Here is a 13,447-nt window from a genome sequence, read left to right as displayed (position 1 = left end):
CATTATATTCTCCTTCAGATAAAGAAAATCCTTAGTTACCTGTAGTCTCGGTTTGAGCAATATAAGCATTTTTGGATGGTCAACCATGTAAAGAATAGCACACTTCACGAGTGTGTCCAAGTTTATGACAATAAGAACACTTGTGTCTAGATCTTCCAAAACGACCTCCTCCTCGTCTATTCTCCATAGTTTGAGATGCCCGATTTTCCATTGTCTGGGATGCGAGAACGGAGTCAAGTGTCTGTGATGAGATCACTGGGTGACTTGGTGCTGCAACAAGGCGAAGTAATCGAGAGAATAATTCATCAACTGTAGGGACAGTGGACTAGCCAAAATCTGGTCACGTACTGAATCAAGGTCATTAGGAAGTCCAGCGAGTGTAAGAACTAGAAACATCTTTTGTCGTTGCTCTTGTTGCTTTTCAATACTAGCGAAAACTGGCATCAACTTCTCAAATTCTTCCATGATTGCTAGTACTTGTCCCAAGTAAGTAGACATATTCTATTCATGTTTCTTGAAGCTTGTCATTCGCGATATCACATCATATAAACGAGATATGTCATTAGTGTATAAAGTACGAGCCTTTTCACAAACTAAATAACATGTCTGGAATGGACGGAACAAGGGCATCAACTTGGAATCACTAGAACGCCACAGGATACTACATAACTGAGCATCGACCTTCTCCCAAAGTGCTTTGGCCTTTTCATCTCCTTTGCTAGCCCTTTTTGTTAAATGATCTTGAACACCTTGACCTTTATACCACAGTTCGACAGACGAAGCCCAAGCTAAGTAGTTTGAACATCCCATTAAATGTTCTAAGGTAATCATAATACCGGAACTTCCAGAACCCGTGTTTATAGACCCAAAAGCATAAACTCCCAAAGACATTGTTAGATAGAAAAGAGGTCTAGCAAATTAGCACCAAATAAAACAAAGAATCAACTGTAGTTGCCGGAAAAACATTGTACTGCTACCGGAAAAAATTTCAAAGTGACCGAAATTAAAAAATAAAATTATGGGTAGGCTCGGAATTTGAAGGCGATCCAACTGTTCTGAAGAAATTTCGTCAAAAAGTGGCCGGAAAGTGCTCCACGCGCCGGCGTGTGGAGTAGATCTCACCGGAAAAGCAAACCTCTGATCGGCGCGTGGCGGCGCGTGAGATGTCGGCAGCCGAAGCTGTTTGTTGGGGTTTGGTCGCCGGGGGTTGGGGGACCTTGTGGTGGTGTTGGTTTTTGCACAACACCGATGGAAAGTGGTTTGACGAAAAACAACCCTAAAAAGGTCGCCGGAATTGAAGCACGACGACTTTTTCGGCGGGGTTTTCTTTCCCGGATGTTTTCCCGCTCGATACCATGTGAGAAATAATACACGGAAAAATTATATTATTGATGTTAATTGTAATGCAATGAACCCTATTTATAAGTACACATAATATATAACCTACTCCCATTACCTATGGGACTAGGACTAATTACATATATATTCACATAGCTATTCTAACAGGTTAAAAGGATGCATGGTCATTATCTTGTTTAATTTTACTTAGTACATTCTTAACCTTGGGGGAATATTTACCAATTCTGGAATCTTCCTCCTGTTGCTAGATTCGAATTCAAGGACTAATTCTTTTCAAATGGGAGGGAATCGTAGCAACCAAGGATCAAACAATCCACTTCCAGTGGTTTCCTAGCTGAATTGTTGAGTCCCTAGAGGAATGAAGGCCTTTAAGGATGAGAAAAGGTCAGCTTTTGGCAGCTTGGGGAAAAAAGAGCTGTGATCGCAGTCCAACTACATCAGGTCCTGGACAGAAACTGAATAAGGACTGCAAGTGTAGGAGGCCAAGCTGCAATCACAGCATAACAGCATATTTCCAATCCTTGAATAGCTTCTGAAGAAGAGCTACAATCGCAGCACCTCCACAGAAATCGCAGCAATAATGAATCCGGACAGACATAGGCTATTTTTAGCTCGGGGCTTTGGTACTAGCCTTTTTAGCTAACCTTTTTTTTTTTTGGTTTTTTTAGCTTACTTTAAGCAGCTAGTTCTTATCCATTATCAGTAGCTTGGTTATTTTGTATGAATTCCACTGTGAAGATTAAAGGTGTGATATCTATTATTGTGATTAAAACTTTCCTGGAATCTTGCTTGTGAATCCCATTCCACTTGAGGGTGTCTGATAGCTGTGGTTCTTATTGGATTCCATTAGGAGGTAATTTTGGGTTTATTTCCAAGCATTGCTTATTTGAATTTTAATATGTGTCTAACTTATATCTCTTTGTTGCTTTCTTTTGTTTGTTTGTTATTTTTATATCGTTTCAGCCATCACTTCCCGAGGCAGACGAACTTGGAAAGTTGTCTTTCAGTATGTTGTCACTGCACCATATATCAAGCCAAAAACCATACTCTGTTTCCGTTCCCAACGAATAGCCAATAAACTTTCAGAAGTCTCATTTCTCCTTCATTAAGCCTCTCCACAGGCTCAACTATAGAAGGTGGTCACATCCTTTGAGAACCAACCAAATTGGCTGTTACCGTACTTACACAGTAATCACCTTTCTCCACATCGCTCTTTCCGCATTAGCATATCACCATAGCCACTTCCCCAACAGTGTATAAATAAATATCCTCAATCACCGAATACACAACCATTTTGTATAGGACTCCAGAATTTCTCCATATAAAAAAAAAATGACAGTCACAATTTATGTCATACAGGAAATCCCTCATCATCTTCTCAAGGCTTTTGCAAAAGTGAAGCATGAATGGAGGATAAGGACGTATAGCAGGTACGAATGCTTGATAGCATTGCCTTTATCAAGGACTCGTATGTTAACTGTTTCTTAAAAGTTCCCAAAACAGAATTAGTATTTGGTAAGAGTTTTCATTAGTCTGAACTATCCATCAATGCACACACAATCACATGCAAGCATCAGGGGTGGGGGGGAAGAGAGATGCTGAATCGAAAAAGGTATTCCACTTACCACTACAACATGTGGAGCTAAACTACTAAATGAGTTCTCGAAGCCATAATAAACTGCAATAACAGAGAAATTCAACTTTCATTTTGAATATAACATGCAATTGAGCACCATTAAAATTTAAGGGAGTAGTCTATGTACCAGTAAGAATATCTATAACCCGTAGTTCTTTCAGGCGGCCAGCTAGCACTAGTCCAATAGCAACTGTCCCATATAAACAGAGAAGAAAATGCCTGCAGATACGTGTTGAAAATTACAGGATAGTCAATGTAAAAGTCTCATCAACTTGGTCAGCAGTGTTAAATACAAAATCCTTCATAATGAAAGTTGAATCTTATGTTATTCACATACATATTTTTCACGAGCATGTGAAGTGAAGAGTAAAGACAGTGTCAAGATTAAACATACAAAAAAAGAACTCTCTCTAATAAGTCCTTATTTGGCAGAACTTTTTCACAATGACTTACGACTAAAAAGTACTTTCTTCAACAAGAATAAAGAGATCGGATGAGTTCAGGAATTAGGACAAGCTGTTGAAATTTTTATCTAGATTAGCTTTAATAAATGCTCTCAAGAAGCCAAGTTTAAAGAATCATTTCTCCACTAATGTTGTATCTCTCTCTTTTGCTCTGTGTGTTTTTTCAGTTTCTTAAAAAGCTCTTCTGCAGAAGAAACAGCTATTTACGTTTTCTGTTTTTTCCTGATATGTAATAAGTTCAAACGATGGCAACAATTGCATGAGTATTTCTCCAGGAGGAGTAGCAATAAAAGTGATCAAGTTCCACAAAGGTTAGCCAATAATATATGCTAGTGATGTGGTCTCATTTGCTGTGGTGGGAGTGGGAGTGGGGGGTTGGGGGGGAGGAAACGTGAGTATCCCCTATCCCCTTCCAAGGTTATGCAAAAATTAACAAGAAACTTCCATTGTGAAAAGGGAGAGTAAACAGCAAATATCCCCTATCAAAAAGGGCAATTCTTCACAGTGCATTGAAGGGTTGGTACCATGGATAAAAAGATGTTTCATCTCACGCCTTTGATGAAAAAAAACCATTACAATGACCTAAATGGTTTTTTTTGTAAAAAGAAAATAGAGAGATACTCAAAAATCTCACTTCAATAATCTAACCGCTATTCTACAATCAAAAGCACTGTGTAACATCTGAAGTTGACTGCAACAAAAACCATTTTAGATTTTGAAAGAACGCAGACTATCCACACATTCTTCTCATGGTGCTATATGCAGTTGCAGAAGCCTGTTTTCCTAAAGCCTTATTTCAGATGATGACTTCCTATGAGAATTACATCTCCCGTCCATATTTCAGAAATCATTTTATGAATGTGTATTGCATTTTCTCAAACTATTTCTCATGCATTTTTCTGAACCCAACTCACTCTACCCGTTCCCAGCATCTTTCTATTACTACCATGAAGAACACAAGGTTAAATTAACACAGAAGACTAGTAAACAATGGTAAGATTTCTTTTTTTTAAAAAAAAAAATTGTAACTGCGCATGATACACCCCACTGCCTGTCCCAGGCCCCGGCAGTAGTGCAAGAAATTCGTGTATGCGATCAGACCTTAAACAGAAAGACCAATCAGTATCATTTGCTCACCAGAGAAGAAAAGCCATAAAGTATCTGGTGTTTCTCTCGCCTATGCAATTGTTCTGCAGTGATATTGAGAAACAGTATGAAAACCATAAGAACATATACAGTGAACATAGTGTTGATATAGAGTTAACTTGTATATATCTGAGAGATGGAAAAAAAATGGGAGAAAATAACAAACCATCCATCCACAATGATGATCAAATCGAGTGACACAGCGATCACAAATGCTGCAGTGCTTTGACCTAGCAGGTCTGCTAGGAGAGGAAATAATGTTTAATTAGCTAGAGCCGTAAACTAGAGCATCAGAGCTTTAAACAGAAGAAACACACTCACTTTGGAATCTTGCAGGTTGGACATTCCTTTTCTGAGAATATAATATTGTCATAGGGATAAGCAGATAGATACTGCGAAACATTCTCAATATTTACAGTTCCTGGGTCAGAAAAGCTAGTCAATAGAAAGAGTAGAATACCCCCTCCAACTGCCAACAAGCTCGTGTACCTGCAATTTTATGTAATCTCTGTGGAATTCAAGTACATATATCTCGATAATCCACCAAACTAGTCAAGCGTTTTTTTCTTTTTTGGATAATGGTAAAAGTCTGCAAAGATAGTCAAGTTACAAACAAACTGATGCATATGAGAGCAACGTAAAACACAAAGATTCAACAGTACCTGTGCACTTCACCTAAGTAATACCCAGGAATGTACTTAAAGGCTGACTGCACAATAAAGTAGTAACTGGCTCCAATTATCCCCAAATAAATGAGCTGCGTTTAGTAACAGACAATTTTCAAATAAAATTTCTCCATATTCACAAAAGAACAAGCAACATGGAAACAGAAGAAACTTAAAAAACAAGGCAACTCTCATTGAGTCTCTCAAAGACTAGCCCCATTTCCAACGTAAGTACTACTGAATGCTGTTATTGTCATTTCAAATGATCCTCTTTGGAATGGAAGTTTCATTATTTGCCATCATTTAGTATTTCAACATTTGAAAAGCATACAGAAAATTTGTGAATATTAATGATACACTATGAGATCTACTTTTACACCTCTAAGAGCAATTTTAAATTATCCAATCTAGTGCAAGTAAATAGCTCTGACTCCACATCTTGTACTAAACTTAGAAATAAGAATATGTATTCTGAGTACATGCCTAGATATCATGAATCATGGTGCTAAACTCTTTTTTGTTCAATAGAAATACAGGCAAGACATCTCTAATTAGAATGGCAACAGTATTTAACATGCATTAAGCGACTATCAGAGAAAAGATTGTAGGCATCTATTTTACAGAAGACAGAGATGGACAAAGTGTGAAAAGAGGGCTCTCCTCCTCTCTAGAAGTCTAGCTGCCTTAGACAACGAACGTCAAACTTCTTTCGGGAAAAACCAGGATTTTCTATCATTTTAGGTTATTCCTGGTTCTTTATTATTTGTTGTGTCATTCGCTTCCATTACCCTATTACATTGCTGTTGCTATTGCTTGTTGCTTTATTTTTACTGTTACTTGAGCCGAGGGTCTATCGAAAACAGTCTCTCTACCTTTATAGGGTAGGGGTAAGGTCTACGTACACACTACCCTCCCCAAACCCTACTTATGAGATTAAACTGGATTTTTTATTGTTGTTGTATAAGCTAGTGTTTTCAATCTATAGAGTAACTTAAGCCAACCTCTTGCAGAAAAGCAGGGTAAGGCTGCGTACGATAGACCCTTGTGGTCCGCCCCTTCCCCGGACCCCGCGCATAGCGGGAGCTTAGTGCACCGGGCTGCCCTGCCCTTTTAGAGTAACTTAAGCCTATTTCTACAACAACAAGAATGTAAATTAATTCGTCGAACAATAAATCTTGATCAAATGGCAAATAAATTTAAAGTGGCGAGCTGTCAATTCTATGTTTGGATAGTGAATGTAATTCCCAGAAATATAAAACAATTTTCTCATTTCAGTGCATAAGGTTCTGATGTAAGAAGCACTTTTTGGATGCTTGTCCGGTGGAACGATTTGCAACGATCCCGCCAGTCGTTTTGTATATTTGAGTATCGTTTCCAATTTGATGCTTCTCGTGTGCTAGGTTGTTGTTCTGTGACTTGCAGTGATGGTTGGTTTGGTTCCGGGAAGGTTTTGGAGTGAATTGGAACACTTAGTTCCCATTTTGGAAGCTTAAGTTATAAGAGTTGACCAAAGTTTGACTTTTGTGTAAACGACCTCGGATTCGTGTTTTGATAGTTCCAATAGATTCGTATGGTGATTTTGGACTTGGGCGTATGTCCACATTGTATTTGGAGGTTCCTAGAATGATTTAGCTCTAATTGCGGAAATTGGCAATTTTGAAGGTTTAGAAAGTTCACAAGTTTGATCTTGAGTTGACTTTGAGGTTATCGGGTTCGGATTGTTATTCCGGGACTTGGAATAGGTCTATTTCGTCATTTGGAACGTGTGTTTAGTTTCATTCCGAGTTGGTTTGGTATGAATCGGACGCTTGGTTGTGGAATTTGAAGTTCTTGAACTTGAAGGCTTGCATGGTGTGTTTTGGTGTTTCATTCTTGGTTATGGATGTTATTTTGATGTCTTGAGCTCATGAGCGAGTTCGTACAAGGTTTATAAACTTGTGTGGATGTTTGGTGTGGGGCCCGAAGGGCTCGGGCGAGTTTCAGATTGATTTCGGATTGGTTTTGGGAAAGCTTCAGGTTTGCAGGTGTTGCAGACATCACAATTGCGATCATCACAATTGCGATGGTCCACTCGCAATTGCGAAGGTCCATAATTGCGAAGTCATGATCGCATTTGCGATGGGTGCCTCAGAAGGCCAGCTTCGTATTTGCGAAACTGGTATCGCAATTGCGACATCTGCATTTGTGAATGGAGTATCGCATTTGCGACACTTGGTCGCATTTGCGAAAACTGAAGCTGAGGGATCCAGTTCGCATTTGCGAGCCATTTCTCGCATTTGCGAGGCTCCCAATTGCGAACCCCTGGTCTCATTTACAACTTCTGCAGCTGACTATATTGGAGGAATTTCGGGACTTAGACCCATTATCTCATGTTTTGAACCCTAGACTTGGAGATGGCTGATTTTTTAAGAGAATTTCCACACAAGGCTTTGGGGCAAGTGATTTCTACTTAATTTTGATATTATATCTTGTTTTCCTATGGATTATTACACCTAGATTATGGGATTTGGAAGAGAATATTGGGGGATCTTGACTATGTTTTCCAAAAATGAAAAATGGGGATTTGGTAGTCGATTTGGACTCGAATTGGAATCTAATTACATATTTGAACACGTAGGGTTATGGCTAGTCGGGATCTACCCCTTCAGGGGCGGATGCACGTTGGTTGAAGCGGTGTCACGTGACACCGCTTCGTCGGGAAATTTTACTAAATATATGTAGAAATAATACATAAGAAAACGTATCAGCATATAAAGTCTTTAAAGTGACACCACTTGCAACGAAGTGCTCCCTGGTTCAATGGTTGAGCGCTTTACTGCCCAATCCATTGTCAATGGTTCGATTCTCGTAGCTTGCATTTTATGTGTTTTAATATTTTTTGAGCTCACCTGAAAGGGTCTAACTAGTAGAATGAACAACAAATAATTTAGTTAGTTACAACAAATATTTGAATGCTTCTACAACAAAGTTATTTTACTAAACTTAAAATCATAGTAACTGTCGGAAAACTATTACTTATTTCTCTACAATTTGCTTTGGGATTGAGCTCGTTGTTGTTCCCATTTAAGTTATCTTCCTACTTTTTTTCGTTTTTTTTTTCTTTTTGGTTAGGATTTCTTAATGGTATTCATTGTTTTTCTTTGTGGGCAAAATTCTATGATTTACTCAGAGTTTATTTAATTGATAGTTTAATTTGTAGTTCAGCTTAAATTTACTGGAGATATTTTTATAAAGTGTCTTTCAAGATTTCAAAATTAAATTCAGCATTTCAAAGTCGTCCTTAAAATTTGATCAAAGTAAAAATTTTAACAATTCGAAAATATCAATTAAATGACAATATTGCATTATTAAGAGCATATATTCAAGAAGGTCCTTTTCGACCTCGAAATCACATATTACTATGATTTGAATAGTTTTTCTTCTCCTAAAAGAAATCGTTTTCATGAATTTTTCATTGCTCGCTTCTTTAATAGTGACACCACTTAAGAAATATCCTGCGTACGCCACTATACCCCTTGACTCGGAATTTGACCGTGTGGGCCTGGGGTTAACTGTTGTTGACTTTTTGGAAATTGGGTAAAGATTGAAATTTTATTTTTTGAATTGATTCCTATAATAATGTTTCATGCTATTGATTTGTTTTTGGCAAGATTTGAGCCGGACATAGGTGATTTTTAAGAGAAAGGCTATTTTTATGGGTTGATTTGGATTTATTGAGGTAAGTATCTTGCCTAACTTTATGTGAGGGAATAACCCTTAGGATTTGGCCTTATTTGCCTAATTGTGTTATGTGTAAAGCGACGTGTACGCGAGGTGACGAGCGTGTACATGGGTGCTATGTGTGGTTTGACTGGATTAGACCTTAGGCTAATAATATGCCTTATTTTGATGACATGCTTTATATGAAACATGTTTAATCATTCTATGACTAAATGAACCTAGTTGCTATAATTGAGTTAGTTGAAGTCATGATTTACATGTTGAACACTCATCTGCATCATTATATTATCAATGTCCTTGTGCACCTTGTTGACGAATTATGAGCATATGTCTTTTGATGATAATTTGGCATATTGCAATGTTATGATCATGGCACATGTGGACATGTTGGGCGGATTGATTGGGTGTTGGCACGAGATCTTTGTCGTGCGATTGTGATGATATTGTGGCACGAGGTCTTTGTCGTGGGATTGTGATGATATTGTGGCAAGAGGTTTTGGCCGTGCGAATTGTGATTATTGTTATGCATGAAGTTGTTGCCGTGCAACGTGTGGATACGGCTCCATCCCCCTATAGTCGCCCTCTCATGTTTCTCTCGTGATGGTGTACACGCGAACTGTGGTATCATGATTGTTGTGATTGATTGTGATGTGTGGAGTATAAATGTGACATTTCACTATTGTTGTCTGGAGTATAAGGATGGCATTTCACTGTTGAAGACGTGTGGAGTATAAGGTGGCATTTCACCGTTGATATTCATGTGGCGGTATAAGGGTGGCATTCCTGATCATGCACATGCGTTTTTTATGCTTTGTCATGCATTTAGACATGTTTCCACTTGTATTTAACATGTTATTCTATGCCTTTGTTATCATTTGAAGATTTTGTTAGTCGGGATGATTTTACCTATGTTGAGTTGATATCTCCTGTTTTGTTGAGCTTCGGTATTGTATCTTGTTATATTCTTGTTGCCAGTTATTGGAGATACTGCATAGGTTCTTTGATTAGTGAGTATCAAATGACTTGAACCTCGTCACTATTTCACTGAAGTTAGTCTTAATACTTGCTGAATATATGTTGTCCCGTACTCATACTACACTTTTGCACGTTTTTGTGCAGATACGGGTGTTGGAGGTAGCGGGCTTCGAGAGTGAGCTTATGTCTATTCGAGAGGATTACTGCATGGACGCCACAGACCCTTGGAGCTATGTGTAGTTTGACTAGATTAGACCTTAGGCTTCTAATATGTCTTATTTTAATGACATGCTTTGTATGAAACATGTTTAATCATTCTATGACTAAATGAACCTAGTTACTACAATTGATTTAGCTGAAGTCATGCTTTATATGTTGAACACTCATCCGTATCGTTATATTATTATGTCCTTGTGCACCTTCTTGACAAATTATGATCATAAGTCTTTTGATGATAATTTGGCATATTGCAATGTTATGATCATGGCACATGTGGACATGTTGGGCGGATTGATTAGGTGTTGGCACGAGATCTTTGCCGTGCGATTGTGATGATATTGTGGCACGAGATCTTGGCCGTGCGATTGTGATGATATTGTGGCACGAGATCTTTGTCGTGGGATTGTGATGATATTGTGGCAAGAGGTTTTGGCCGTGCGAATTGTGATTATTGTTATGCACGAGGTTGTTGCCGTGCAACGTGTGGATACGGATCCATCCCTCTATAGTCGCCCTCTCATGTTTCTCTCTTGATGGTGTACACGCGGACTGTGGTATCATGATTGTTGTGATTGATTGTGATGCGTAGAGTATAAGGATGGCATTTCACTATTGTTGTGTGGAGTATAAGGGTGGCATTTCACTGTTGATGACGTGTGGAGTATAAGGGTGGCATTACACTGTTGATATTCATGTGGCGGTATAACGGTGGCATTCCTGATCATGCACATGCGTTTTTTATGCTTTATCATGCATTTAGACATGTTTCCACTTGTATTTAACATGCTATTCTATGTCTCTGTTATCATTTGAAGAGATGATTTTACCTATGTTGAGTTGATATCTCCTGTTTTGTTGAGCTTCAGTATTGTATCTTGTTACACTCTTGTTGCCAGTTACTGGATATACTGCACAGGTTCTTTGATTAGTGAGTATCAAATGACTTGAACCTCGTCACTACTTCACCGAAATTAGTCTTGATACTTACTGAGTATATGTTGTCCCGTACTCATACTACACTTTTGCACGTTTTTGTGCAGATCCGGGTGCTGGAGGTAGTGGGCTTCGAGAGCGAGCTTGTGTCTGTTCGAGAGGATTCAAGGTAGTACTGCATGGACGTCGTAGACCCTTGGAGTCCTCTTCCCACATTTTTATACTATTACTTGCAGACAGTATTATAGTTTTGAAATTCCTTATGTATTCGGTTTAGAACTCATGACTCTGTATTACCTGGTTTAGGGAGTTGCATTATGTATTGTCGTTCCGGCTTATGTTTATAACTATTTCCGTTGTTTAATCAAACTTATTATATTATGTCTTGATAGTTTAATATTGTTAATGTGATTGGCTTACCTAGTTTTGAAGGTTAGGTGTCATCACGACACTTTGGTAGGATTTGGATAGTTACAAGTTGGTATCAGAGCCCTAGGTTCATAGGTTCTACGAGTCGTAAGCAAGTTTAGTAGAGTCTGCGGATCGATACGGAAACGTCTGTACTTATCTTCGAGAGGCTACCGGACTGTTAGGAAACTTCCTAGAATCCAAGAAATACAAGAAGTCCAAGAATTCATTTAAGATTAGGATTTCTTTTCCATAGAGATTAGGATTTCTTATTCCCTCTTTTAGTAGAATTATATTTGAAGTTCTAGTCAAACTAGGATTGTTAGTTGTATTTCATTCCTACTAGAATTTCTTTTCCTATTTTAGTTAGAATAGGCTTTTCATAATTTTATTCTTATTCTAGCTTAATTAGGATTAGTTCTCCTTAACCTAATCAATTTTATTCATTGTAAGGCCTATTTAAATAGCTCAATATACTGAAAATAAAAATTGATGATTAGTTTCTTTGAGCATTAGCTTCAAAAACGTGATTGACTAATTTTTTTCCTCTTCTTCGCTTATTCAACGTTTCTTGTTTGGTGAAACAATGAACAAGATAGCATCGTGCGGATTTGTTTATTCCAAAGTTTGAACCTTTACCTTTCTATTTTCTTACATATGGTGAGGACACGATCTGCGGGATCAGCGGAGCAGGCACCTGTGCCCCATGTTAGAGCCGCGAGAGGACGGGGTCGAGGTAGGGCATGCGCCGCAACTAGAGCCCTTGCTAGAGTAGCAGTTGTGGAGCCACTAGTAGCTCCAGTTGAGGAGCAGGAGCCCGATCATGTTGAGCAGGTGGGACCCGCTCGGGCACCTGAGAGGCCTATTGCTACACCTAGACTTCAGGAGACTTTGGCTTACTTTATGAGTATGTTCGAGAGCTTGGCCAGGCAACGTTGATCCGATTGCACCAGCTACTTCACAAGCTGGGAGAGGAGCCCAGACTCCCGCCGCACGTACATCAGAGCAGCTGGCTCATGTTAGTCAGACACCGGTTGTTATGAGGGTACAGCCAATAGTTGCAGTACAGCCTGAGGTAAGGCCAGTCGTGTCTTCTGAGGAGTAGAGGAGGTTGGAGAGGTTTTAGAGACTTCCCCTTCCCTATTTCGGTGAAGGGGCTTCTCAGGATGCACAAGGTTTCTTAGATCAGTGTCATCGAATTCCGCGTACTTTGGGTTTGGTGGAGTCGAACGGGGTCGACTTTACCACTTTCCAATTGACGGAGCCGCATACAGATGGTGACAGACTTTTGACACGAGTAGGTCAGCTGGCACAGCACCACTTACGTGGTCGAAGTTCTCCGATCTTTTCTTGGGGGTGGGGGGGGGGTGGGGGTTATCCCACAAAAGGATATGATTGTGATGCAGTATGATATAAGGTTAACAGAGCTATCACGCTATGCAGCTCCTTTGGTTTCTGCTAAAAGAGAGAGAGTCTGTAGATTTGTTGATGGACTCACAAATAGCCTTAGATTTGGGATGGCATGGGAGATGGAGATTGAGACTACATTTCATCAGGCTATGGAGATTGCTAGGCGGCTAAAGAGTATTCGCAGAGGCAAGAGAGGGAGGATAGGGAGGTCAAGAAGCCTCGTGGTTTTGGAGGATTTAGTGGCTCCAACTCTGGGGGCAAGGTTCGTCATGATAGAGGCTTTGTCAGTCGACCAGTTCGGTCCGCACTTCAGGTTTCACGTAGTGCTCCAGCTAGCCATGGATCTCAGGTCGCACTGGACATTCATCTTTCAGTGCACCTCCTGCACAAGGTTCTTCAGCGGTTATTCCAGTCATCCGAGGCAGACTCGGTTTCAGCAGCCACGTCAACAGAGAGGTTGTTCTGAGTGTGGTGATACTAGGCACATGGTGAGAGATTGTCCCAGTCTTCGG

At 39.5% G+C, this 13,447-nt stretch overlaps 1 protein-coding gene across 2 annotated transcripts in view; it reads right to left on the bottom strand.

The window, feature by feature from the left end:
- Window positions 1-13,447, bottom strand: part of LOC107812730 (putative protein S-acyltransferase 17) — a 32,968-nt gene that overhangs the window by 14,537 nt on the left and 4,984 nt on the right. Inside the window, exons 3-8 of one of the 2 annotated variants that reach the window (XM_075230820.1) lie at window positions 5,268-5,362; window positions 4,927-5,094; window positions 4,772-4,844; window positions 4,597-4,649; window positions 3,123-3,214; window positions 2,985-3,037 (exon numbers count right to left, since the gene is read on the bottom strand). In XM_075230820.1, the coding sequence (XP_075086921.1) occupies window positions 2,985-3,037; window positions 3,123-3,214; window positions 4,597-4,649; window positions 4,772-4,844; window positions 4,927-5,094; window positions 5,268-5,362 (534 nt within the window). Of the gene's footprint in view, window positions 1-2,984; window positions 3,038-3,122; window positions 3,215-4,596; window positions 4,650-4,771; window positions 4,848-4,926; window positions 5,095-5,267; window positions 5,363-13,447 lie in introns of both variants that reach the window. The other variant, XM_075230819.1, reaches the window with a different exon arrangement.

This window comes from Nicotiana tabacum, chromosome 15 (assembly GCF_000715075.1).
Source record: "Nicotiana tabacum cultivar K326 chromosome 15, ASM71507v2, whole genome shotgun sequence".
NCBI lineage: Eukaryota > Viridiplantae > Streptophyta > Magnoliopsida > Solanales > Solanaceae > Nicotiana > Nicotiana tabacum.
Note: the sequence above shows the minus strand (reverse complement) of the source record. Positions and strands in the feature narration are given on the sequence as shown.